The following is a 26,539-nucleotide window of genomic DNA, read 5'->3' on the forward strand; positions in this document are numbered from 1 at the left end:
TGAAATATTAAAAGTTGGAGTATAAATTAAGAAGATCCATTTAAATAAAAACATCACGCAAAATACCCAAATATTTTTAAAAAGAAAAAAAAAGATAGAAATACAACAATAAAATTATGAAACCCATACATTTAATTCAAAAAATGTAACAAAAGAAACGAAATGAGGAATACAAATAAGCCCATTAAACAGCGACACATCCTCACACATCTCAAACGGCGACAAACATTACAGATCGGCGGTGAAAAAGCACAATGACAAAGCACAACTAATAGAAAAATATGCATGTTCCCCAAAAAAACACAATGATAGAAATAACCTTTCATATACGGAATACTCCCTCCGTCCCGGATAATTTGGGTCACTTTGACCAGGTACGGGCTTTAAGAATTGTAATGAAAAGTGGGTTGAAAAAGTTAGTGGAAAATGGGTCCCACCTTTTTATATTAGTTTTATAATAAAATGTGAGTAGAAATGAGTTAGTAGAATATGAGGTCCACTGTCAAAAATGGTAAAAGTGAAATGGGACAAATCATGTGGGACGGACCGAAATGGAAAACTGGGATGAATTATCCGGGACGGAGGGAGTAATAAATAAAAGAATATTAGATAATAAATTATAAAAAAACTAAGCATGTTCAATGTGTAAATTGTAAAACAATAGTTAAGATAAATATTTCAGAAAAATAATACACAGTGACTTATGATTAATACGTACTCCATTAGATTGATGTTTACAAAACGTAATAGACACCAATCTAAATCTATATTAGAATCATGATTTAAAAAATTGTTGCAAAAATTAATTTAAAAGGAACTAAGTAAGTAACCAATAAAAAAAATGCTAAAAACCGATTAATAATAACTTGATTAAAAATAATAAGTTAAATGCTGATAAAGATTAAAAATTGTAAATATAGAAAACACACTTAAACTTATGGTAACAAATAAAATATTAGATAAAAAGATTCACCGGCCTACTATTAGTAGCCGCCACATGTGACTTGGAAACCCAATCTATACAAATAATAGAGGTATGAAATCTAAAACTCAATAGATTATAAATGAATATGATTAAATAATGTATAAGTTACTCATAAAAATCTTTAATTTCACCTATAAATCCATTCCATACTAATAAATACATTATAGTTTACAGATGAGGAATTGATTCAAGATTGAGAATCTGAATAACTATACCATGAAGAAGAAAGAAGAAGAGGTGGAGATAATACAAAAGGTAAAAAACTAATTAGTATAAAAGGGTTTTCAAATATTATGTGAATATAATGAGTAGTTACATATAAATTCAGTAGTTTATCTAAGATTTCATCACTTCAGTTACATATGACATAACGAATTTATGTCAGAACTCAATTATTTATAAAAAATTTTAAGTTTAACATAGTTAGAACTCAATTATTTATTGTCCCTTCTTTATAGGAAACAATTCATAAAAGTGTTTATCTAATATATAATCATTTATTGCAAAAATTATTTCCTAAATGCTTTACTAACATTCTCATGAATTTTTTTTCAGGTACTTCTCATTGGAAACAGCCAAGTGGAGCTGGAACAACCGTCTCTCTCCTTTCATGGAGTATGTAATAGAATATATATATTGTGTAACAGAATAGTAATAAAATACTGCAAAAAAATTCATGATGTTTCCCGCCTATATTGTGTCAGAGTGGCAGTCACGTAAATTTATCAACAACTCTCCTTTTATATTAGTATAGATTTCAACAAACACTTGTCAACAAAAACATAGCAATGTTGAAATACGAACCACCAATATCCACAATAGAAATAGGCCAGCCACTCTTTCTCCCTGCCACGTCGCAGCACTAAAAATCCACCTGACACATCAGATTTAGGCCAGTTGAAAGGCCGATAACACGTTGTGCGCACAGAAAGAATATAACAGGTTCCCTTGGTCCAGCAAATCCACTAGATCACGCGGTCTAGGAACTCGTTGGTCGTCGGAAAATCCTGGTCGTCGGACACACAGAGCACTCTTTCAAAAACCCTCAACCACTTTACTAAACCTAGCATAGGGAAGTAGGGATCGATCCCACAGAGATGGATGCGTAATAATCATGTTCAAGGATTTGGACTTGTTTTTTTGGGGTCGGCTGCTGCCACGCATTTTTTCTTGGGTTGAGGAAACTAAACTTGACTTGGGAATTTAAACTGCTACGCTAACAGCTAGACCTAGGCGAAACAACAAAAGCATGCACGAAAATTAACCGAACAATCACTAGATCTAAGAAACTACTCTAATTACCTAGACCTGGGAAACAAACTGACTGTGGGGACCATGACTGAAAAAGCAGAGTACGGACGAAAAGCTGGCAAAACAACTAACTCTGGTACTAACTAACAGCGACATCATCTTCTTCAACCAATTTGCGTAAAAACTCAGAAGACAAACAACATGGACGAAATCAGAACAGAGCAAACTGAATCTAAACCATTTTAAAGAGTAATAACAAAGAACTAAACAGATCTACAGATGCTAGACGAAGCAAAACAGAAAGCAAGCGAAAACTCAAAATCCATGCACAACTCAACCTCCTCACTTCGGATCCAACCTCAGACGCTAAATCCACTCCGGATCCAAGCGTCCGACACAAACTCCAACCAAAAGAAACATTTCATAACTTCAGATTTAAACAACAACCTCCAATCAATCAACAAACCACAGATCTATCATCAAATTCCCAGATCGAGTACCACAGCAGCAAAAACAGAGATCGACATATAACTTGTCAAAATAAAACCTCAACAGCAGGATCTACGTAAATCAACTTGAAAAATCACAGATAAACGCAAACTAACAGAAGTGAATAGATAATCAGTAGCATCAACAACCGCATCGACTCCCAAAAGTGAAGTTCGACCATAAAAGTGCAAAACAAACTGAAAATTAAAGAGATTGTATCTTCGCCCTCACGCGGACGGTGTTGCGACTGAAATTTCTAAAGAAAAACCCCTTCGGAACCGAAACTACCCCAGATCTCCCATTCCCAAGTGTGTGTTGTGTGTGTGAGCTAAGAGTGAGCGAAAAAAAAGTGATTTTTTGTGTGTTGCATGCTCCTCTATTTATAGGCGTTGGAGTGGGGCCCAGCGAGGTATAGATAGACTTTGTTGCCCTCAGCTACTGACTCCCTCCTTCACGCCTTCTTTTTCCTTAGATTCTGCTCATTTTTACTTCATTCCTTCGCTAGATTGTTTCCTTCAACACCTCCTTGATCTAGCGATTCTGTCACACACCTGGCTTATAAACCGTGTTAGACCCAACAAAATGTAACGCTTTTCACCATATAACCGATGCATGAAATTAGCCTTATCATGCGCGCTCCACGTCCTTGCGCGCCGACTCCTGTCGTTCCTCAAAGTAGGCCTTCTTGTCATCCGTTGCGTGCCTGATCGTCTTCACAAAGACGGGCCACCTAGGGTATATCCCATCCGCCAAGTAGTAGCCCATATCATGCCGGTTGCCGTTGGCCACAAATGAGACGGCTGGACCGATGCCCTGACACTTCTCGTTGAAAAGGGGCGACGAGTTGAGGACGTTGAGGTCGTTGTTCGACCCGGCTACCCCAAAGTACGCATGCCAGATCCACAGCCGGTAATCAGCTACGGCCTCGAGGATCATCGTGGGATTCTTTGACTTGTAGCCGGTCGTGTAGGCCCCCTTCCAGGCAGTCGGACAGTTCTTCCACTCCCAATGCATACAATCTATCTTGCCTAACATCCCGGGGAACCCATGCTGCTCCCCGTGCATCTGCATCAGATTCTGACAATCTTGGGGGGTAGGGCTTCGAAGGTACTCCTCACCGAAAATTTGAATCACGCCCTGACAGAAAAACTTCAGACATTGCAGAGAACTCGTCTCACCGATGTGGAGGTACTCATCCCACATGTCCGTCGCGCCTCCGTAGGCCAACTGCCTGATTGCCGCCGTGCACTTTTGGATAGGGGTGTGGCCGGGTCTGCCAGCCGCATCGTGCCTGAAGCGGAAATAAAGATATCGACGCTCCAAAGCGTCAACGATACGCATAAACAACTCCCTGCGCATTCTAAAATGCCGCCTGAACATGGTTGTTGGAAACCGCGGGTCCGGAGCGAAGTAGTCGTCATATAGGCGCTGATGTGCAGCTACGTGATCCCGATCAATCACTGCTCGGCGGTGGACAACCGGTGGAGGGCGAGGTACCGCCTGCTGTTCCACCCTTCGCATGTACCGCTCCATCTCGCGGTTCATGTAGGCCTCCATAGCCTCGTTCATCTGCCGTTCGTACTCCTCGGCATCCCCATCACTACCACCCGCGTTACTCATCCCTCGATGTTGCTCTTGTACAGAAATTTAGAGAGAGAGAAAACTCGTTAAAACAAGTGGTGCAAACGAAAATGAAACTTAAATCGCGTATATATAGGTTTTCAAAAAAATTTAAAAAAAATGAAAATTGGCGCTGGCCGATCGGCACGCCACAATGGCGGCCAGTGCATCGGCCAACACCCTCTAATCGTCTAGCCTACGCCGATTTTTACACCGATTCGCCGTTGGCTGACTACAATGGTTCGGCTAGCCGATCGGCTAGCGACGCGAATCGGCTAGCCGACACTGTGGATGCTCTAATAAGGAGACATACATCATTTGCACAAGTTCATTTATTTTCAAATTTTGATGCATGCAAGCATCTAACAACCAAGCTTCTCTCAACTTAAGTAAAGTAGGTCTAAGAGTTATGTGGGTCTTGGTCTTTAAATTCTTGAGAACTTGCACTTGTGACAACTGGACTATCAGTTGGTTCCGGAAAACTTGTTGATGCCGGTGGAACACTTGTTATAGATTCTATTTCAGTTTGTTCTGGAACACTTGTTGTAGATGATGTCTGTTCTTGATTCTCCATGGTGTTACCATCTGATTCTAATGCATTTGGATCACCTGACTCGGTGACTGGAGGAACAGAAGCATCTGGCTCTACATCCGATTTGGCATTTGTAGAATCAGGTTGTTCAGATGTCGGTGCACCGACAGATGAGTCAGCAAGTGAGTCTGATGCGTTGGAAGCCTCCATGATAGAGTCCTTTGGAATATCAGATTCAGTTGAGGGCAGTGGCTCTGAGGAAGTAGATGCGAGTTGTGGTGTTGTAGTAGGCCCTTGTAGTAGTAGTTGGTTAGCGGTAGTAGGCCCTTGTAGTAGCAGTTGGTTAGCAGAAGTGGGTGCACTTTGGGGTGTCTTAGTAGGCCCTTCTAGAAGCAGTTGGTTGCCAACTTGCTTCTGCAAAGTATGCAAGGCAAGACCGGGCTTCTTTGAACCAGGATTAGGACCATATAAAGATGCCATGCCCGGTGGCAGAATTTCGACCGGTGGTTTCTTTGCAGAGTCTTGAAGGCTTGTGATCTTGGATTCCTCAAGGGAAGCCAAAAATGCAGCTGCAGCATCCATTTTTGTGGGTGGTTTGTGCTCCAGGTTCTGTTGCAGATTCTTGTTCCATTCTTGAACTAAGCTCCTTAGCGAAGGTCGACCATGAGCCTAACGTAAAACGAAAAAAGTAAGGTTTATAATTAAGGATTGTGAATAAATAAAGTAAGCGATTGAGATGATACATGAGCATGCAACACAGCCTCAGCAAGCATCCCTGTGTCATGCCAAGCCTTTTCCATGAGAGTATTGTCCCCCAAAATAGCTGCTGCAAAAGCAGCTTCTCTTCCTGAACCAATAGATATCAAACTGCTTACCAGATTCTGCGAAAACAAACATGTAAGAGTGCAATCTGTCAACACAACAATAATTTATGAGATATTAATTCTCACAACAACACTTTCAATTAGGTTATCTCAAAATATATTTAATTATTGGGATATTGACGCCTAATATCACAAACTTTTCAAAAGTTTATTTTATCCCACAAACTTTGAACTTGACATATAATATTACGGGGTGTAATCAATTGCTAACTTTTTAAAGTTGCCAACTTGCTAACTCATCAATACAGTGCATTAAAAATGTCAATACAGTGACATTATGTGTTGACATTTTAATGTCACTGTGTTGACATTTTTAATGCACTGTATTGATGAATTAACAGAGTTAGCAATTTAAATAGTTAGCAATATAACGCACCCCTAATATTACGAACTTAAATAGTAGTTGTTTAATTTTTCCACCAACGACAAAATCCGACGACTACATTTTATTTGTTATTACAACAATAAGATAAGATATGGTTACCACTGAAAAATGATAGTGACGTGATTACAAAATCCCTAGAAACCAGATATGATAACCCATTTCATTTTAACGTAATTCTATTTTGTTGCTTGTGGGAAAAATTCAACAACTATTTAAATGCGTGATATTATATGCGAAGTTTAAAGTTTGTGGGAAAAAAATAATATTTATCTAACGAGAAACAAATAAAAAGTAGTATATACTTACACTGAGCCGTGTTAACTCCCCATGATTTCCGAGGCATAAAGCAAGACCTCTCAACTCATGGCCTTGTAGAGCTCCTTTGACCGAACCAGCAGCAGCTAGTCTCTTGAGAGCCTCACGTGCGATATCAGTTTGTCCAGTAGCATCAGCAGCATCAATTAGGTCGAGAAACTCCTTGGCGAATTTAGCGACTCCTTGAACAGCATCCACGACATTTTCCTTCTTTGATGACAAATTCATAATGTCATTCAAGTCCAACCCCAGAACTTTGTGTCCAATGTCTGTGCTGTTGCTCATAGTAAGAAGGCACTGAAGGGCTCTCTTAAGATCATTACTCTGCAAGGCCAGATGGAATTCTAACCTCTTTGATATTCCAGGCAAGTGAAGTGCTTCCGTCGCATAACCCATGCCAAGCATAAATTGTGCTAAATCATCATGATGTTCTCTACCAAGCCTACTAGCCCATTTTACTGCACTAACAGCGTCCCCATGGGCTGCAAGACATCGACAACGGATACCAGGATGGCTAAGTGATATTGCATGAACACACATATACCTGTCAATCAGCCAAAGGGCACCATCTTTGACCCCTGCAACAACAATAGGTCCAACTGGCCGTTTTTGTTCTGCGGGAAATCTAGTATTAGACACTGCAACACCACCACCACCAACAGCAACCTCATTAACTTTTTTAACTTCCGTTTCTGTCGGATCAAATGTATGATTATCAGCACGTTTAGGCAACGTTAAGAAAGGGGGTATCGAAGGGGTATGCTGAAAAGAAGCTAGTCTGACAACTTGTAACATAGGAGGTCTCAGTGTTGTCCTTTCTTGTGGCATCACCTGTTGACTATCTACTGTTATTAATGCCAAGTCTCCATGTTCAGCAACAGCCCTGTCTTGTGCCTCTTTAGCCCTCATCTCCTCCTTCTTTCTTCTAGTTTCTAAGTCAATAGGAGAAATTCCAGCGTCCACAAAGACACACTCAACTGTGGTTGGGGTGGCAACAAATAACTGTCTCCTATGCCAAATAGCCCCAGTAGCAAATGGAATTGCCACGTCTCCCAAGTAGCGAAACTGAGGGCGTAGGGAAGATATGACAATATATTGTTGATAGGCGAAAGCACAATACTCAACGGTTTGGTCCCATGCTGTCCATTCTGGTTGAGGTAAAAGGTCACCAATAGGCTGAAAGGTTTCCCAGCTATATAACTGGAAGTTGTGAGGCAATGCATCAGCTGATAATCTTTCTCCATCATCCACGGTGTTAAAAGAAGACGCGGATTTACTTTTTTGCATTGGCATGGAATGATTTGTCGACGTAGAAAATCTTCTGCATGTCCGATAGGAAATACCCAGTAGAGCGCCCCCATACAAACCAGTAACTGGCTCGCCTCGGCTACCAATTGACTTCATTAATATGTTTGATGTTCCGTCATCAAGCAATATACGAACTTGAACGCTAGAAGACGACGCTGCTGTAGCTGCAGCCAAAGCAGCAGCTTGTGCCGCAGCAAGTGCAGCTTCCTTTGCTTTTTTTGATGAGCCACCTTTAGAAATTACAGGCACCCTTCTTGGTAATGCAGATTCCAACAACGCAAACCTATCTCTACAAGAGTCCCAAGCCAAAAACCTTGCACTACCTGAATCAACAACCGACCAGTTGCTAACTTTATAAACTGAGAAGTAGGGAATATCAGGCCAAACAATTGACATGTACCTTCAAAATTGACAAAATAAAAGTATATGACATCAGCTTCATATATGAGAAAAATAAGCATGAGTAGGCTAAAGAATTTCTAGGTTAATTCAAATTGACAAAATTAAAGCATAAATATTGACCGTGTGTAACTATTAAAAAAAACAAGAATAAAGACAATGATTAAACTAATAAGTTGGAAAAATATATCACAGTTCATTCACACAGCACATTGAAAAGTTGGAGAATATGACAAAGCAAGATGAAATAAGCCATGAGTTACAAGATTAATGTGTATACTTACTTCCCCGAAGAACTGATAGAAACAATTGAGAAAAAATCATGCGGAACAGTTGTACTGATATTCTTTTTAGATTGCTTCACATGTAGTTGTTCTTGTCTTTCATGTAGTAAATTATTGCTTCCAGTAGCTGGATATGGATTGTTAGACAGCTGAAACTGTAGCACCTTCAGTTCCCTTCCAACTACATAGACTGCTGAATGTTCTCGGCTTCCTGGTGGCGATGGGAGTGGAGCTACTGGCGGGAGCGATTTGGCATCAAATTCGCAAACAAACACACCGATATTGGTTCCAGTAGCAACAAGATGAGGTTGTAAAGAGTGTGCAACCATAGAATAAACCTACATTGTAAATTTGAAGCATACAAGTTAGCAGCAATCGAATTTCTAGCCATCGAAAATTTAGGGAAACTTAAAGTCACACCCGAAGCTTCTTGTGAGATGCAAGCAACTGAGGTGGGGCTAATGAAGAGAGTTCACATAATGGTCTTGCCAGGGCTGAATAAGTAGGATGCTCGATCGCCCTATCCATTATTTGATGTGAAATACCAAGACGATTAAGACGATTTGAAAAATTGTACATATTGTTCAGGATTTGGAGCAATGCTGGCAATAGTATACTAACCATATATGTGAATCTTTAACACATGTCAAGATGTCTAAATTTGGTGCTCGAGGGTGACACCATGATGCCACACTATGGCAAGCCAATTTTGAGACAGGTTTTGTTCTTCGAATTTCCTAGAAATGAGAAGAATGGGTTGGGTTGGACTATGGAATGTAATTTTTAAATGAAACGACGTGCAAAATTCACTTAAACCTTTAATGAAGATGCTTCCCAAATAGCTAAGGTCTTGTCAGCACCAATGGTGATGAGGTTTGGCGGAGCACCAGCCACACGAGAAAGCTCAATAGCAACAACCCCACCATCATGCGCCTTATAATAGCATAACAAGGCTAAATTCCTTTAGTATCAATTGTCAATGTAGCATGAAGCAACAAATCTTTATCTTCATGCTGTATAATACTAAGGAAAACAAGTATGGAAAGAAGAAAAAGATTTGGGATTATGATGATAGTTACCTTTACACTTAGCTTAGGTACAAGTTCCCTTAAATCTTGACGACAGTCTGCATTCCATAGGACAAGCGATCCATCGGTACCACCAGAAACTAAGAGACCCTGGTTCAAAAGCACATAAGAGTGTGATATACAAATAAATAACCAAAATAGCTTTAAAATGTTGCAACTCTTGAACAACCTGGCTAGATGTAGCCATGAAAGTCATCAAACAAGAAACTGGTCCCTTATGACCTCCTGTATATCTTCGAGCAAGCTGCAGCGAAACCATGAACCTAATACAGTTTTACTAATCTTCACTTTTACTCTCACAGAAGGAGTAATTTCATAAGAAAAAAGTAAGATTTATATGGACAAACCTTCCAAGTTAACAATGAAAGAACTCTAATCACTCCATCTGGCCCACCAAAGGCTACATAAGGACCGTCATTGGAAATTGATCTAGGAAGGAATTCCATACTGTAAAAAATTATTTGATAAAAAATGTGGTCTTTCATTGATAATCAACTCTCAGTTATTTTTCAAATAGGAAAACAAAATTAAACAAGCTTCTAAATTGACAATTTGGAAATTCTTGTTATCACTGGCGGTGACACTTGACTACTTGAGGAATTTCAAAAACAACAAAGCAATTTATGATACAGATTATAGGAAAGAAATGCACATTTTCTTTTAAGTTTGATATGCATACATGCCGTGAACCAAGATAAAAATGATAAGGACACATGGTGTAGATAGATTCGAGACTTGCCATAGAAGATATTTATTATCCAACTCCTGCTTAGGTACATCACGGCCGCGCATTGTCACCAAATCCAGAAACACAGCTTTATTCTCACAACATACTACAAGAAAATGCCTCCCTTTCGTTGACGGGGCAGGGGAACTGAAAGGTGGAGAGTCGTTGTTGACAGCTACCGGAGTTTCAGATGCAGCAGCGCGATTTTGCCACAACTTCCAGTAAATTACATCATCATCGTAAAAGCTAACTTGTTTAACACTACAAACAATATGGAATTATGTTCAACTTAGCAAACAGACAATATATTCCATGAAGGCATTGTAATTTAGATATCAAATAATACCTCCCACCCCGTAAAGCTTCTGCACGCTTGCCTCTAGGCTCTGAAGTGTAGAGATAGAACGACGTCGCATCAAATCCAGCTTAGAAAATAGATGATCTTTGCAATACATATAAAGTTTGAATTGAATTGAAAGCCTTGGCCATACCTGACTCGCCTTCGGCCAGCTTTTCCAATTTGGCTCCAACCAAACGACTGTAGTCCACGCCACCGGCCCTCAGCTCATAGATCACCTACCAGTGACATATAAGTAATAATGATGAGAAATAAAAAAAAAGCATGAGAAATAAACCTGGCGGTGGTCCCAATTCCAGACGGAGACGTGATCGTCATCATCGGCCGTGACAAGCCACGGGTGTGTTGGGTGCAACTCGATCTTCCTGATCTTCTCGCTGGTCGGGCGGAACGCCCTTAACCGCATCATTGTATTCTCTGGTTGATCTACTGAGTCATTGCTGATACATGCGTCTACTTAGAGAGAAAGAGATTGGAAGTGATGATGAGCAAGTGCATTGCTAGCTCTTTTGGTTGCTGAAGAACATGGGAGCATTTCCTGCGGAATTCAGTGATCTAACTGAAAATAGGAAACTGAATTCCAACGTTCAAGGATCTGTCACCATCATTATGAAATATTAATAATGAAAGGAACCAAAATATATACAAGTGCAATAAAATATCTTTATTTTTCCAAATTTTGTTTGGTATTCAATTAAAGATTTTATATCTCGTTTATATTTTTCTATTTTTTAAATAAATATATCTCGCACTTCATTAATTTATTATACTTATCTCTATTAATCAATATATTAATATGTATTTTACTAATTTTTCTACCATTAATCAATATACTATAATATAATTTATATTCTACTAATTTTTCTATCATTGCACAACAAAATATATATTCATAAAATATGAGTTTTAATATATTATATTTATATGTTATCGCTACAAGAAAAACTAAGGATTGTTTTGAACTAAATCCAAGGTGAGTAGTACTCCTATATAATGCTCCCTTCGTCCCCAATTAAGAGTCACACTTTTTCATTTCGGTCCGTCCCCAATTAAGAGTCACACTTTATTTTTACCATAAATAGTAAGTAGGTCCCACATTCCACTGATTCAATTATTTGTTATTGTGATTTTAGATGGTTGAATCAATATGTACGTTATTTTTGGACCTTTAATACATATTAAAATATAAAATATGTTTTTGGATGAGTACAAGTATACGTTTTTTACAGAGTTTAGTAGTTAAATCATATTTTTCTTCGCTATCGTAATTTAATCAACATGCACATTATTTGTGGACTTTTTTATTTTATAGTATGAAAATATAAAATACTCCATATTTTCGTGAATGAGTACAAGTATATAAATCTTAGACGAGTTTAATGACTGGATCATAATTTTCATGCACATTAGTGACTGGATCATATTTTTCTTTGCTATTGTAATTTGAGAAGGTTGAATCAACACGCACATTATTTTTGGACTTTTATTTTGTAATATGAAAATATAAAATACGCCATAATTTCGTGAATAAGTACACGTATATAGATTTTAGACGAGTTTAGTAACTGAATCTTGAGTGATTGAATCATATTTTTCTTTGCTATCGTAATTTGAGAAGGTTGAATAAACATGCACATTATTTTTGGACCTTTTATTTTATAGTATGAAAATATAAAATACTCCATATTTTCGTGAATGAGTACAAATATATAAATCTTAGACGGGTTTAATGACTGGATCATAATTTTCATGCACATTAGTGATTGAATCATATTTTTCTTTGCTATTGTAATTTGAGAAGGTTGAATCAACACGCACATTATTTTTGGACTTTTTATTTTGTAATATGAAAATATAAAATACGCCATAATTTCGTGAATAAGTACACGTATATAGATTTTAGACGAGTTTAGTAACTGAATCTTGAGTGATTGAATCATATTTTTCTTTGCTATCGTAATTTGAGAAGGTTGAATAAACATGCACATTATTTTTGGACCTTTTATTTTATAGTATGAAAATATAAAATACTCCATATTTTCGTGAATGAGTACAAGTATATAAATTTTAGACTGAGTTTAGTGACTGAATCATAATTTTCATGCACATTATTTTTTTGGACTTTTAATTATAAATTAAAATACAAAATTATCTTTCTAGTTTTGTCGAATACTAATATCTCTATATGCTTATAAAGAATAATTTAATATGTAATCTATAATTTAATACCACAAAAAATTGAACCCTAAAATCACACTCTGCAAGCGGAGTCGCAGGCGTATCAGATCAAAAATTCACTCCCGATTGAGACGCCACCGTTTCGAAGGCCGCCGCCGACGATTCAGCCTTTGGTCTCGACGCCGCTGAGCGTTCCGCCAACGACATAGTTACTCCCACATTCAGCTTGTAAGTATGAATCGTGAAAACCTAGACAACGTTCTTTTGCATCGAATTTGCTCTGTGATTGAGAAAATCTTTAATTAGGCTTTCTAATGAGGCAATGTTCTCGAGAATTTTATGTTTTGGTTCAATTGGCTCGCAAAGTTGCTGTTTGCCTCAATATCATAGCTGTCTCCTCCTTCACGCTGGGGGGAACACATACTCATGGCTATTTCGTGGGTGAAAATATGCTCTTATGACTTATATCGGTTGTAACATATTTTGGAAGTGGGAATTGAACAGTGAAACACTCAATTCACACATCACCAAAGACCAATGTTGATTTCCATTTTTCTGTTGTTCTGTATTAATGTAGTAATGGTTGCAACTAATTAGGGTTTTGCAATTTGACGAGCTTATGTAGTCCTCTGCTTCCTTTTACTTCATTGTAGCTCTGGCTGTTTACTATGGGGCATGGCAATTGATTGTCAGGTATGCTTTTAGCCGAAATTGGTAATCACAATTCTTGCCTTTTGTCATATTTGAATTCTGTTGTCTCAGTGGGACGAGTGGTGGCACATAGAGAAAAGAGTAACTAGCCAAGTTGGGATTGAGTTGATGCTATGACTAGACTCTCATTTAGGCCTCGACCCCTCGACATTAACAAGAAGCTTCCCATTGTAAAATCTTTTAAGGACTTCGAGGATGATGATGTTCCAACTTCCACTCGTAACTCCCAGATACTCCGTCTCGCAGAAGCTGATAATGAGGTGACTTATCTAATTGAAAGCTGAAATATGTTCTAGTTTGATTCATTGACTGATTATAATATATAGTATGTTTTATGCAGCTAATATGTTAATATGCAGGAGTATACAATTTTCTATGAGATAGATTTCAGTTAACCTTTTGAAAATTATTATTAGCAATACTTGTCACATTGCAAAGAACAAAAAACTATTATTGTTCTTAGAGTACTTGTATATCAAGCAATCCTACTACAATAATGCTCCCCTTTCTTTATCTATGCCATGAGGGTCTACCACATTCACATGGGTGGAACAGATTTGATGATCGGAGAACTTAAAGGTTCAATTTGAAGATTAGGATTTATAGTTCGTTATGGTCATGTTCTCTCGGTTGCATTTTGAAGTAGTGTTGTTTCCAGAACAAGATCAGCTGAATTTTCTGTCGTCCTAAATAGAGAAAATGTTATAGTAGTGCATAGATCGCAAATTCTTCAGATTTCGCTTCTGTGAGTGTGATATTCTCAATCCAAGCAAGAAGTTAGATCATGTTACTGGGGCTGAATCTCAGGGATGAGGTTCTTAGATTCAATTGAATGGTACCAGGAGGACCTCTGGAGGAGTTAAAACTTTCTGGATCTTGCAGATGATGGATGTAGGGATGGTGTAAACCTGGTTGAGTGATGCTTAATAGATTGAATCTAATTGCATTAATCTAAATACAATTTGCTAATCGAGCACACTCACAAGTATGGCATTCTGCCACATCACTGAAGGAATAGTAGGACCTGACTGGAGAATTTGTATTCGTGCAAATTAGTGAATCACTAGATATCCAATGATGGTTGAGGAATTTCTTCATAATATAACCTATCCTTTACTCCCAATTCCTCCCAATTAAGAGGCAAGACCACCCATTTTGTAAGTCGTGAAAGAACAATGTTTAGGTGATACTCTTATGAGGATGCTCCAGAGGAATATGGGGCTTTGCTTCTTTATTAACAGTAACTGACAAATCAAGGTTCTTTAAATGCTATTTTAAACTGGCGTGCTACAATTTGCTAGACAAATGAACTATGTTTGTTGTATATAATGTAATACTACTATATAGATTTTTATGAGAGGATATATGGATTATTTAATCATGCCACTAATATAACTGAATAGGTCCAACAAGTATCTTCCAAGAAACTTGCTTCAGAAATACCAACTCCTGAGTTTGTGGTTGTGGATACATATGAACGGGACTACTCTCGTACATTTAGTCAACCCATGTCATATCTGCGAGCAAGGGGAGGTAAGTCAACTTCGTAGGCTGCTGATGTTTTGAACATTTCTCTTTGCTTATTTATGCATTATAGCATTGTTAATTACTGGCAGCTCGGGCTGAAATTGGAGAGTTTGTTGAGTATGATCTTGATAATGAGGATGAAGATTGGCTTGACGAGTTCAACAATGAAAGAAAAAATCTTGTAGCTGAAAAGTAATCATCTCTTCGTATTTATAATCCCTTTGTAGTCTGTATTATTTAACTTTGTTCAATCCTTCAATTTAATATTTGTTTTTCTTCACCTGTTGCGGGCATACTCCTTGTAATATTATCTGGGAATGCAGTTGCAGGAAGCCCCTATGCTTAATTACTAGCATTAAGAATTGAAGTGGTTTGTATTGAGTTCTGTTATACTTGTAACTTCACTAAAAGTTTGAAGATTACTACTCCCTCTATTCCCATGTTACCTGCACTTTTCTATTTCAGCTTGTCCCAAACTACCTACAATATTTCTATTTTAAGTAAGAATTAGGGTTTTAATTAATGTAATAGAGTTATAAAGTGTTCTCTTATTAAATGATTTCTCATTACACTTAAAATACTAATTTAACTACACTAAAAAATCAATCCCAAATTTACGACCTAAAATGAAAATGGAGTAACATGGGACAGAGGGAGTACTAATTGTAACAGGTCGTCTGTTATTAGATGCTTCTTATTTGAAAAATTGTGGCTCAAGTTCTGTGAATTGCTGTTTGGATTATGATGTGTTTGTACTCTTAGCACATTCTTAGCCCCTATTTAGATTATTGCTGTTTCAGACTCATTTCAAAATCTGTCCAGGACAATTAAATGTTTCCATTTGATATGACGAAGTTGCAAATATTTTCTATTCGTTCCAAGCTTCATTTCACAACTTGAGTCTATCTGAACAATTGCTGCCTTTTGCTGCTTGTAATATCATATTTGTCATACTAGAGGGATAGAGAGGAGGTGTCTAAAGATTTAAGGGTGTTAAGAAAATATCGCTTAATGTATTTTCTATTTCTCTCAGGGTTCTTTATGAACTTTTTGCTTAGCTTGGCTTGTTTGATTTTGGTGCAGATTGGAAACAATACTTTTTAAGTTGGAGGTTTTAGATCACAGGGCTCGTGAAAAAGCAGGGGTTATTACTCCAACACTTAGCTCACCTATTCCTGTGCTTTTAACTTTTGATGCTGCTGTTGAGGTGAATGCTCCAGTTCTTTTTAGTGATTCAAAGTTTATGTTATCATTTTGATCCTGTGGTTCTAAGTGTGTTGATTTTGTTATTCAATATTGTTTTTCTCGATGGTAAATTTCACTGGCTGCAAGAAAGGCATTGCACTTGTTTACTTGTCATCTGTCTCACTCCCTTCATGAATATAGTCATATAGACAAATGCAATCCCACCATCTGTTAGCCTCTGCATTTGCAGCCTTGCCTTTATTCTAATATCACGCTGCTATCTATAGCTTTTGGCCTATTAAGTGATTTTGATTTGCTGAGGCAATTAGATTCTTTTTCATTTTTGTAGCAAGACTAAGAGAAAATGTACATACTAATGTTTAGGATGGTTTATCTTTGTACCAAAAGAGGCTTACCTTCCTGTTATGGAGGATTCTCATTTCATAATTTCAAGTATGGATCAGACTATTCAAAACTCCTAATAGTTTCCGGGATTCTGTGAAAGGCCCTGTGGTATAAAATAAACTGATGGTAATCAAGGAATAATGATGCTTATCATTACCCTAGATCTTATGTATCCGAGTGAGACAGGACCTTCACATCAGTGAGTACCAGGTTGACTAATATTTGTAGTTTGCTTGTGTCACATTTACTCCAGTGCCATATTGAATTGTTTATTTGCATTTTGTAATGTTATGACTTACTATGAAATATTGATGTGGTTACATTTCATCCGGTTTAATGATATATAAATACAAATTTGGGTAATGGAAGTAATTCTGGTTCTTGTGTATATTTTGATGAAGTATGCTTGTCTCGTATCTCTCTTATCTCATTGACATGTAATGCCCTTATTTAAGATCCTAATCTTTTGTTAATTCACATGCTAGGCATTGCAATCACTCTCAATTGAGTATGGAGTTTTCCGGGCTATTTACAGTTACTGGAAAGAAAAGGTGAGGGGAAAATTGCATAAATTGATAGTAAATTGAACTTTATTGTTTTGGTAAAAGTATCATATCTGGAAGCAAATTCAAGTGTCCAGGTCTATTTGATGACTACATCAATATCTTATGGCCTTTTTTTGAACTTGTGAAGTACTCCCTATGTAAATGTCTTTTGGAAGAATCTGATATATAAGAGAGCTCACACACAGTGAGTGAGTGAGTGAAAAAGGGAGGTAGTCTTTTATGCAATATTTAGCACATTTCTTTCTCATTCAGATTAAGAATTATGAATGTAGAACTTTGAACTTTAATTATAAAGTCCCAGAATGAATTAGAGTAAAAAATGTAACTGCCAAATTTCAGTATGCTAGTGGTTTGATTTTTGTACATCACCTGGCTGTTTTGTGACCCTCTTTTCCCCAAAAAGTGCAAGGTTTAGCTTGAAATGAGTCCTGAATTCAATTAATTTTCCTTTGTTTCCATCTTTATCTCTGCCAGCGTGAGAGATGGCAAAAACCAATCCTCAGACGTTTGCAGGTTAGACTTCTTTCTTACATTTATCTATTTCTGTTACTGTGAACACATGATCAACTATAGCTGATTATTATAAAAATATTAGGCAATGATTTGTACCATTTCCAATACGTATTCAATGCTGCATGCTTTTATCTATTACATGAATGCATTAAGACCTGGTACTCTAGTGCTGTAATTGTTGCCTGTGCTGTTATACAACCGAAAGGGGTGTACATGAGCTCGTTTACTTTCGGCCTCTTATCAACTAAACTTAGCTGCTGATGATCTGCAAAGTTTTTTAGGATCAATCGTATTCCCCCTTAATTCTCTTACCATTTTGCCTTCTGAGCTGCACTCTTCAACCATTTTGTGCCCTTACCCTAGTCATGTAGATGATTTATATTCTATTGCATATAGTTTGAGCTCCTATTAATTGTTGTTTACGTGCTTGACAGCCACCCCCACCATCCAATGACACCAATCCATATAATGTGTTTAGGCCAAGGGAGAAAGCTCACAAGCTTCACACACGAAGGGTATGAGGTTTATTTTGACACAGTTTGCACATGTTGACATGTGCTTTTGTAATATATTCTATGTTGCATGCTTGTTGGACTTATATTGTCCCTTTGGACAGATGCAAAGGAGGGAGAACAATGTACAGTCGTTTGAAAAGCTTCGCCAGGTGATCCAAACTTCTGTTCAAGTTTTAAATCAGGGTTTTCCTAATTTATTTGCTAGGCAGTTTATAAAAAAATTAGATTGAATGAATAATAATATTGGTAATAGATTTTCAAAACCACGAGTAGGAAATTACATCATTTTTTTGAAAAGATTTTACTGATCCTCTTTCCAGAGAAAATCAATATTTTGTCGTACTTTCTGCCTATAAGGAATAATTGACATTGATATTTGTTTTGACATGGAAATTGTCTGTCTATTACTTCATGTTTCATGTTATTGTGATATGCCTGCTTAAGGAAACTAAGTATCACATAGTTGGTACAGAATCAGTTTGCATCAGGTTTAGCTGGAGACTGGAACATCCTGTATAAATGACTTGCTCCTGATAGCTTATGTTCTTATAACTAAGATCCTTTGTTTTTTACAATATAGAGAATAACATGGAAACTAAATGGAATAATTACTAGTGGACATTAATATAAATTGGGGGTTTAGGGGATTTTATTCGTGTTTTGTTTTCCTGTAATGGAACAGTTTTTGGACCTAAGTGAATTACAATTACAGTTGTGGTCTATTGGGTTTTATAAAGCAGTTTAATACTATCCGTTCCAACAGACAAAACCTAATATTTGTTGTGTAGCACCAATGTATATTATTATGCTTGTTGTACAGTATCTGTGGTCCATCCGCTTCTTTCTGACAACGTCAAGCAATCTTGTTTTCTTATCAGAATCCTCTTTCATTTCTCACTGTACTTATTCCCTCTCGATCTCTCACCTGTATTTAGCAATGGGCAAACCCTCAGTGGATTTTTGTGTGTTCCATAACATCTGATAGTTTGTTGAGAATTGCTTGATACAAATTTTCTCTTTTCTGTTTGGTGGTCAAAGGCTTTGACTTTTCTTCTCGAGCCATTGCTTTTGGTGGTCAATCCATAAGTGTGCTGCATATCTAAGTCACTCTTGTTATCTGTGTTCCTCAGTTCCTCTCTAATTTTCAGTGAACTCCCACCTTTTATGAATGCATGGAAGTACTTTTTTTGGAATGTCAATTTGTAATTGCAGTTATTCACTTGGCTCTGTTTTTTCATTTCACTTTTATAGGTGAGGCGCAATCTCGATCAGGCAAAGACTATTCTTGAGGCTTTGATCAAGGTATCACTGCTCAATGGTTCAGCAGCTCCATTTATTTCTGGCTTCTTCCTTTATATAATGTTAGAAACTTGTTTGATGATCCATTTCTTTACTGTCTGTTATATGTAGAGAGAAGAGAAGAAACGTGAAGTTGTGGAGAGTGAGATCAGTCTTCAAAGACTTCAGATGACATACAAGGTTTGCGCTGCTACTTGTGCAAGTATCTATTTATTGAGAACTGCCTCCCTTTATATGGTCTCTTAAATTAGTTGAAAACTCATAACTTTTTGCAATAAGCTAGCTGATTATATAACCTTAATTTGATATGACCAGTAACTAAATGCTGTAATTTGTAACTTGAGCTTCAATACAAAAATATCAGGAGTCAACAAGTTATGGAAAACTAAGGCTAGGTCTGTCACAATGAGTAATGGCTCATTGTAAGGGTTTATATTTTCATTCAAGATTCAGTGTTGTGCCTAAACTAACAAATTTCCCTTTCATGGTTACTAGAATTAATCTAGATCCTTTGAGCTCTGCAATATACATTAAAATCTTCAAAAGATTTAAACTACTTTTCTGATCCTAAATCACTGGTTCTGTGTTTCTGTTCTAGAGACCCATCCAGTATATCCTTAACCTCATGTATACTTCGTCAATGTATTTCCTAACATTAACAAGCTATAAACAAATGAAATAAATAAAGAAGATGCATAAAAGATAATAAACTGGGTGGATTAAACAATTAATGTAATGGCACCTTCTTTTGAATAATGGAAATATAATAAGTTGTCTTGTGTTAGATCCAATATTGGGGAATGGTGCTGAAGCTGATATGATTAGGCAAAACTTTAGTGGATTATTATTATTTTTGGGACATTTTCGGGAGGATTCATGAACGGGAGTAATTTCTATTATATGTATTTGGTGTTCCTATTCTCTCTTAGTGTTTTAGCCACTAGAGGATACATTAATTGAACAATGCTGGTGTTTAAGAGAGTCCAGCATCATATTCTTTTTATTTAGCTCCCTGATTGGAGTCTGCCTGTTTTTCTCAGTCTTCTTTTACTCGTAGAAATAGAATTTTGCATCCCCTTTGTACCTACCACGGTATTCGCAGCCCTTTATCTCTATGCAACTAATTTCAATAATCCTTTCATATAGATGATTTTTATGACCTCCAAGAAATGGCTTTGATGCTCTTTGGGCTGAGTTGGCAAAAAATTTTGTGGTTCTAACTTCTAAATGAAAATGCTCTCACCCTTGTTTATTGTTATGTTGTTTAACGTTTATATTCTTTGAGGTCTCTTAAGATTGCAGTTTAGATGTATTTAACTACCACTGGTACATTGCAGCATGAAACCGAGCTTCTTGAGGATTCTTTGGCCATACCAGGATTGCCATCCTTTCCCAGCAAAGTGGGTTCAAGTGATGATGAGTTCTTTGATTCTGATGATGTGGCAAACAGTCGTCCACCAGGCCGATCTCCTATTGTCCAAAACTCACCTTTCACTGAACCAAAGCTGGTGATGGTACCTTCTGGGAACATGAGGAGGGAGGCTGGAAGGCGTGGTCCTCATGTGCGGCTGCCTAAGCTGGTAAGATTCTATTCTTTTTCCTATTGAGGAAAATCTAACTATATTCTCCTTCTTGTTATTAGGTTGGGCTAGATGTTTTTATTGAATGTAGTTTTTTTAGTTGGAACTTATGAATTGTGCATATGCTGGTTAATCACAATTAGATTCCACTTCTGTTGTCTTCACAAACTTTTAGCTATATTATATGGTAATGTTTTTTAGTTATTATTGTTTCGATTTAAACTAAAAAGGCTAATCACATAAGAAACAAGTCAACTTTAGATGATCTTATTACTTTGCATGAAGATTCCTACAGTATGGAAAAGAATGGCAATATTACTATGTCATATGAACCCAGTTATTATCTTGTATGAAAGTGCTTATACATGTTTTTGCAGGATCCTAATGAGCCACTTATGCTGTTCACAAAGCCACTTTATCCAGATAAGCTAGCAGCGGCTGGCATCATGCCGCCATCAGATCTTTCGACTGCGAATAGCACATCTGGTCGTTCATTTAATTTCCGTGGAAGGATTGGACGAGGAGGCAGGATAGTGTTTGACAGATGGAATCCTCTTATGCATACTCCAATCGATTGTGGTGACACTTTGTATGTACCACCAGGACCTCGACATTCAGCTCATCATTGAATAAGAGAGCACAAATTCCTCTACATTTGGTTCTACTCCAAACTGGTGGTAGAGCCAAAGGAATAGGATTTAGGAGTAGGACTTGGTGTATGTAGAAGTAGGATCTGATGCTTTATGCTTCTGTTGTATGAATCATTTGTTTGTATCCTTGGAGAATAGATGATGTGTTGTTTAGTACTGAAATAGGCAACTGCTGTAAGTGGAGATAATTTAATAGGAACACGTTTTATGCCTTGTATTGTAAATGGAAAAATCAGCTATTCCGTTTTGCTGTCAATTGAAGGCCAATAATGCCTTGTAATTACTAAAGTTTTCCAGTTATTTTCGAAAGTAACACACCATTGCCAATACTATTTTCTAATTGTCTCACAAAAGGCTTTTCTTGTGGCCACGAAAGAAATCTATAAAAAGCGTAATGCAATATTTTTATTCATGTAATTTTAATTTACTATGAATTTTCAAATGTTGTAATAATATGCCACTTAACAAAATTTCGAAACTTTGTAACAATAGGCAATCACTATTTTTTCCCGTTTAGAATAAAAAGAAGACAGAGAAAGGGTAAAACAGCATGTGGTGATATGCATGAATAGAAACAGAGTTGTTCTTTACTTGCTCCACCAAAACACTTTTCCTATAATGATGAGTATTCCTTTCCTCATCTTCTTCTCAAATTTGTTGTATATATATTCTTGTCATTTTCAACTTTCGTAAGTGGCAGCTCTTGAGACAGAATGGCGGGGGGAGAGTCAGGACGCGCCTTTGAATACACACCCACTTGGGTCGTGGCTGTTGTCTGTTTCGTCATTGTTTCAATCTCATTCATCGCTGAGCGTGCTCTTCATAAACTCGGCAGGGTACTCTCTCGCTCCCCCTCTCTTTCTATGTGGTCCTGTCAATTTAACTTAACTTGCTTGTTGTGGTGAATGATCAGTTCTTCAAGCACCAAAACCAGGAACCGATGCTTGAGTCACTGCAGAAGCTCAAGGAAGGTTTGAACATCTTGGATTTGTATATAATAGTTTATGATGTTGTGAGAGTTAAATAAGTACTATGATTGATTCTGAATTGTGATGCAGAGCTGATGCTTCTGGGGTTCATATCATTATTGCTGACGGTGTTTCAAGGTCCGATAAGCAAGATATGCATGCCCCAACATCTCTCCGATATCATGCTTCCTTGCAAAATGGCACCGGAAAAACAAGAAAACTCCCATTTTTCTATTCATCAAAGGAGGCTTTTGGCTCAAGAATCCACTCCCAACTGTCCAAAGGTATCTTAACTAACTTCTTTCTTCTTATCAATATATATATGTAATATGTGTGTGTGCATCTCTTGCAGGGACAAACCCAATTTCTGTCATTAGAAGCTTTGCATCAGCTCCACATTTTCATATTTGTTATGGCCGTCGTTTATGTGTTTTTCTGTGCCACAACTATGGCTCTCGGAGGAATCAAGGTTCCTTTACCATATTTGTTAGCTCTTTCATTCACTTATTCTACTCCTCAACTCTACTAAAACTATTAGATTATAACTATAAACATAGAGATATGTTGAAAATTATAAGATCCTTATCTTATAATTCAAGTATTAGTACACCTATAGATTGATTGCATTCTCTTTGCCAACAAGCATATTCTAAACTACAATTAACCCCTAATATTTTCAATATATTCCATATATGAGAAGAATATATGTTTGGCTTGTAGATAAGGCAATGGAGACATTGGGAGCTTTCAATCAGGAATGAAGCAACACGGCGCCATAGAGGTTATATTGAAAAAAAATACTATAATAGTACATGTTTTTGAATATAACTTTTATGCATTTTAGGGAAATAATGTGAAATATTTGTGTAATCAGTTCATGGTCATGCACGAGCTCAGTTCGAAGGGTTCATGGAACGAGCAGGCAACTATTGGAGAAAATTTACTATTATTAGTTGGGTGGTAAGTTGCATTCAGAGAAAATTTATGATTCAAAAGTTCAATGAGAAAAGTTCTAATGTGATACATTGCTTAAAAACATACATTGAATAGAAATGTGAATGTTGTATTATTATAAAAGATTGATTTTACATTTGATATTTTGTATGTAGGTTGCCTTCTTCAAACAGTTTTATGGCTCAGTCACAAAGTCGGACTACATAGCACTGCGCTCTGGTTTTATACGTGTATAACTCTCTCGCCCTTACAACTATTGATCCCGTTTGTACATTGAAAATGTTGATGATCATCACTTATGTACTGCTTATACAGGAGCATTGTCCAAACAACCAAAATTATGATTTCCACAAGTATATGCTCAGGACATTGGAAAAGGATTTCAAGAAAATAATTGGAATCAGTTGGTATTTATGGCTGTTTGTGGTCATCTTTTTGCTTCTCAACATAGCAGGTAAAACTACCAACCTATATTTTCAACACTCATCCAATTCTTTATTATTATTACTATGTCTTTTCAATTTTCAGTTTTTCTGTAAACACTGCAGGCTGGCATGCATATTTTTGGATGTCATTTTTGCCTCTTGCAGTAAGTTGAAATCTACAATTTTTTCATAGTAAATGGAGAATTTGAAAAAAGAAGTTTTTAATAAAATGTTGGGAGTATTTCAGCTTCTGCTAATAGTTGGAGCAAAACTGGAGCACATAATAAGTGAACTAGCCAAGGATGCTGCTGAGAGTCATCATGGTGAAGTAACAGTGAGGCTTTCCGACGAACTGTTTTGGTTCCACAGCCCCGACCTCGTCCTCTACTTGATCCATTTCATTCTCTTCCAAAACTCCTTCGAAATCGCCTTCTTCCTTTGGATCTGGGTGAGTGAATTCACATCATTTTCGTATTCGTATTCATATATATTCATTCATCAAACAACAATCTCAATCCATTTTCATCTTTTATTACCTACTTGGCAGACCACATATGGATTCAATTCTTGCATCATGGAGGGGTTGGATTACATCATTCCAAGGCTCGTTATCGGGTAATGTCGCTAGCCAGAGACTAACAAGCTTGGTCATCAATCAATTCTTAGTGTGACTAAATCTTATTATGCAGGGTTATTGTGCAAATTCTATGCAGCTACAGCACTTTACCTTTATATGCTTTAGTCTCACAGGTAAAAACAACACAGACTCATTTATGTAGTAAGTACTATACAAATTATATATATGGTGTTACGGCGCAGATGGGGAGCAAGTTCAAGCAGACGCTTTTCAACGAGTTCCTACAAGATATTCTTAAGGGTTGGGCCAAAGACAGTAATTCGGGAGTGAATGCGAGTGCGGATAGACTTGCAATCGACATTACGAATCCTGTTAGCCTTTCTCAACAACCGGCCTGTGATAGGTGGAGCAGAGCATCTCGTATCGAACTGCCTCCTTCGCGCCATCCTCATATCTGATTTTCATTCTTCAGATTGTTGGCATGCATGAGGTCATGATGTAGAGTTTCTTTCAAGGCGCTATTGGAGTATGTTTTCCAATGGAGTTTGAAGTTAAAAAACAATGATCATATAGTTGGAAAATAGTATACTTAGTGTTGGGTTTGCTCATTATCGAAAAATGACTTCAATTTTGATGTCAACAAACACTATTTTAACTACTACTTATTGTAAATGTTTCCAACGGAATATAAAGATAAATAACAATGATATGTATAAAAAACAATGATTTTTCACTCAAGAATCAATATCTTAACTTCATTTTTTTTATTTGGTTCTATTAGTTAGTTTCTTGTCAAAAGATCTATATGAAGCAAAAATGCAATTGTTTTTTTTTATTTTTTTTATGTGTGAATGAGCGATAATAGGAACGAATAGAAAATTAAAATATAATGCCTCATGCCTCATGCAACGCATCAATATTATTATCTTCTAGCTGTGGCCGTTATAGCCAAACCATTCATGACTGGTCTTAATGTATACAAATAAGTTTATACCGGAAGTATATATTAGTACTCCATTAGATTGGAAACTTATGACCTGATTTAGGAGTGTAGTGACTCTCTATATTGACTGTTAAGCGTGTGCCCCTTAACAAGTCCGGCGGCGAGTGCTCGCTCGGTGGAGATAGGGTTTGTTTTGTGTGCAGTTCCGTTACCTGTCAACTGTTTCATCCTGTTGGTCCTCACTCCTCAGCTTGATATTGCTCCGTGTCGATGGGGTCGTATCATTAACATTGCATGGAACTTCAATACAAAAATGAAATTTGAAAGAAAAACAACTCAACTGTTTAGCTCTAATTTCACGGTATGTCAGGAAGGCAACGCGATAAAACTAAAATCTTAAGACGAGGGAATTATTTGCTCAGCATTATGGAATTCAAAAAAAGAACTATTTAAATGGTCTATAGTACAAATCCTACTAAGAAAATCCAAATTCGCTATCTACTCCTCTGATTCGTTGTACCAAACCACCTCCCCACTTATTATTTTTCGAGCATCCATGGTCGTACAATAAAAATGTAAGCATCACTTGTAAATTTTATCAATTGCCTCATGTGTAAACACAAGATCTTGATTGTTAGTAGCATCATGCCTATCAAACTATGCGAAGAAATGAAAGTGAGTTAGCCGTGTGTATCAAAAAAACAAAATAAAAATGAAAGTGAGTTAGCCGTGTGTATAAAAACGACGTATTTTTTTTATGACCTGGCTAAGATCCTATACATCATTGGATCTACACATTAATATCAGACCTTATAGATATGTTGCTCAACAAAAAAAGACATCATTATGGACATGTTTACTGCATTTATAGACCAAGCATTAGCCTATTGTTTTGGTAAAAAAAAAAAGATAATTATG

General features: G+C 37.0%; 3 protein-coding genes across 7 annotated transcripts; 2 read left to right on the forward strand and 1 right to left on the reverse strand.

Moving 5' to 3' along the window:
- Positions 1-4,745: 4,745 nt before the first annotated feature.
- Positions 4,746-11,034, reverse strand: LOC125220477. Its single transcript, XM_048122649.1, has 14 exons — positions 10,903-11,034; positions 10,759-10,843; positions 10,614-10,653; positions 10,280-10,528; positions 9,888-9,987; positions 9,710-9,784; positions 9,532-9,630; positions 9,269-9,385; positions 9,074-9,189; positions 8,873-8,972; positions 8,453-8,790; positions 6,453-8,169; positions 5,621-5,758; positions 4,746-5,546 (listed from the first exon to the last, which is right to left on the reverse strand). The coding sequence occupies exons 1-14, from the start codon at positions 11,032-11,034 to the stop codon at positions 4,746-4,748; spliced, it is 4,107 nt and encodes a 1,368-aa protein (XP_047978606.1).
- Positions 11,035-12,861: 1,827 nt separating this feature from the next.
- LOC125222393 (enhancer of polycomb-like protein 1) lies at positions 12,862-22,010 on the forward strand. Of its 4 annotated transcripts, none has more exons than XM_048124969.1 (14): positions 12,862-13,035; positions 13,457-13,496; positions 13,566-13,774; positions 14,918-15,047; positions 15,131-15,233; positions 16,125-16,248; positions 17,117-17,182; positions 17,672-17,710; positions 18,145-18,225; positions 18,327-18,374; positions 19,477-19,527; positions 19,636-19,704; positions 20,862-21,104; positions 21,482-22,010. In XM_048124969.1, exons 3-14 carry the CDS (start codon positions 13,628-13,630, stop codon positions 21,731-21,733), a joined length of 1,353 nt encoding a protein of 450 aa, XP_047980926.1. In that variant the 5' UTR covers positions 12,862-13,035; positions 13,457-13,496; positions 13,566-13,627; the 3' UTR covers positions 21,734-22,010. The 4 variants fall into 4 exon arrangements, with proteins under 4 accessions (XP_047980926.1, XP_047980925.1, XP_047980924.1 ...); XM_048124968.1 differs by having other exon boundaries at positions 12,862-13,031; positions 13,401-13,496; XM_048124967.1 differs by having other exon boundaries at positions 12,862-13,031.
- A 444-nt stretch (positions 22,011-22,454) lies between these two features.
- LOC125223245 (MLO-like protein 13) lies at positions 22,455-25,421 on the forward strand. Of its 2 annotated transcripts, XM_048126299.1 has the most exons (13): positions 22,455-22,590; positions 22,668-22,725; positions 22,813-23,006; positions 23,075-23,191; positions 23,443-23,503; positions 23,597-23,682; positions 23,832-23,906; positions 23,992-24,130; positions 24,225-24,265; positions 24,349-24,549; positions 24,649-24,716; positions 24,791-24,851; positions 24,921-25,421. In XM_048126299.1, the coding sequence occupies exons 1-13, from the start codon at positions 22,468-22,470 to the stop codon at positions 25,134-25,136; spliced, it is 1,440 nt and encodes a 479-aa protein (XP_047982256.1). In that variant the 5' UTR covers positions 22,455-22,467; the 3' UTR covers positions 25,137-25,421. The 2 variants fall into 2 exon arrangements, with proteins under 2 accessions (XP_047982256.1, XP_047982257.1); XM_048126300.1 differs by lacking the exons at positions 24,791-24,851; positions 24,921-25,421 and having other exon boundaries at positions 24,649-24,720.
- Positions 25,422-26,539: the final 1,118 nt, after the last annotated feature.

The sequence above is a fragment of the Salvia hispanica genome, chromosome 4 (assembly GCF_023119035.1).
Source record: "Salvia hispanica cultivar TCC Black 2014 chromosome 4, UniMelb_Shisp_WGS_1.0, whole genome shotgun sequence".
Classification (NCBI taxonomy): Eukaryota; Viridiplantae; Streptophyta; class Magnoliopsida; order Lamiales; family Lamiaceae; genus Salvia; species Salvia hispanica.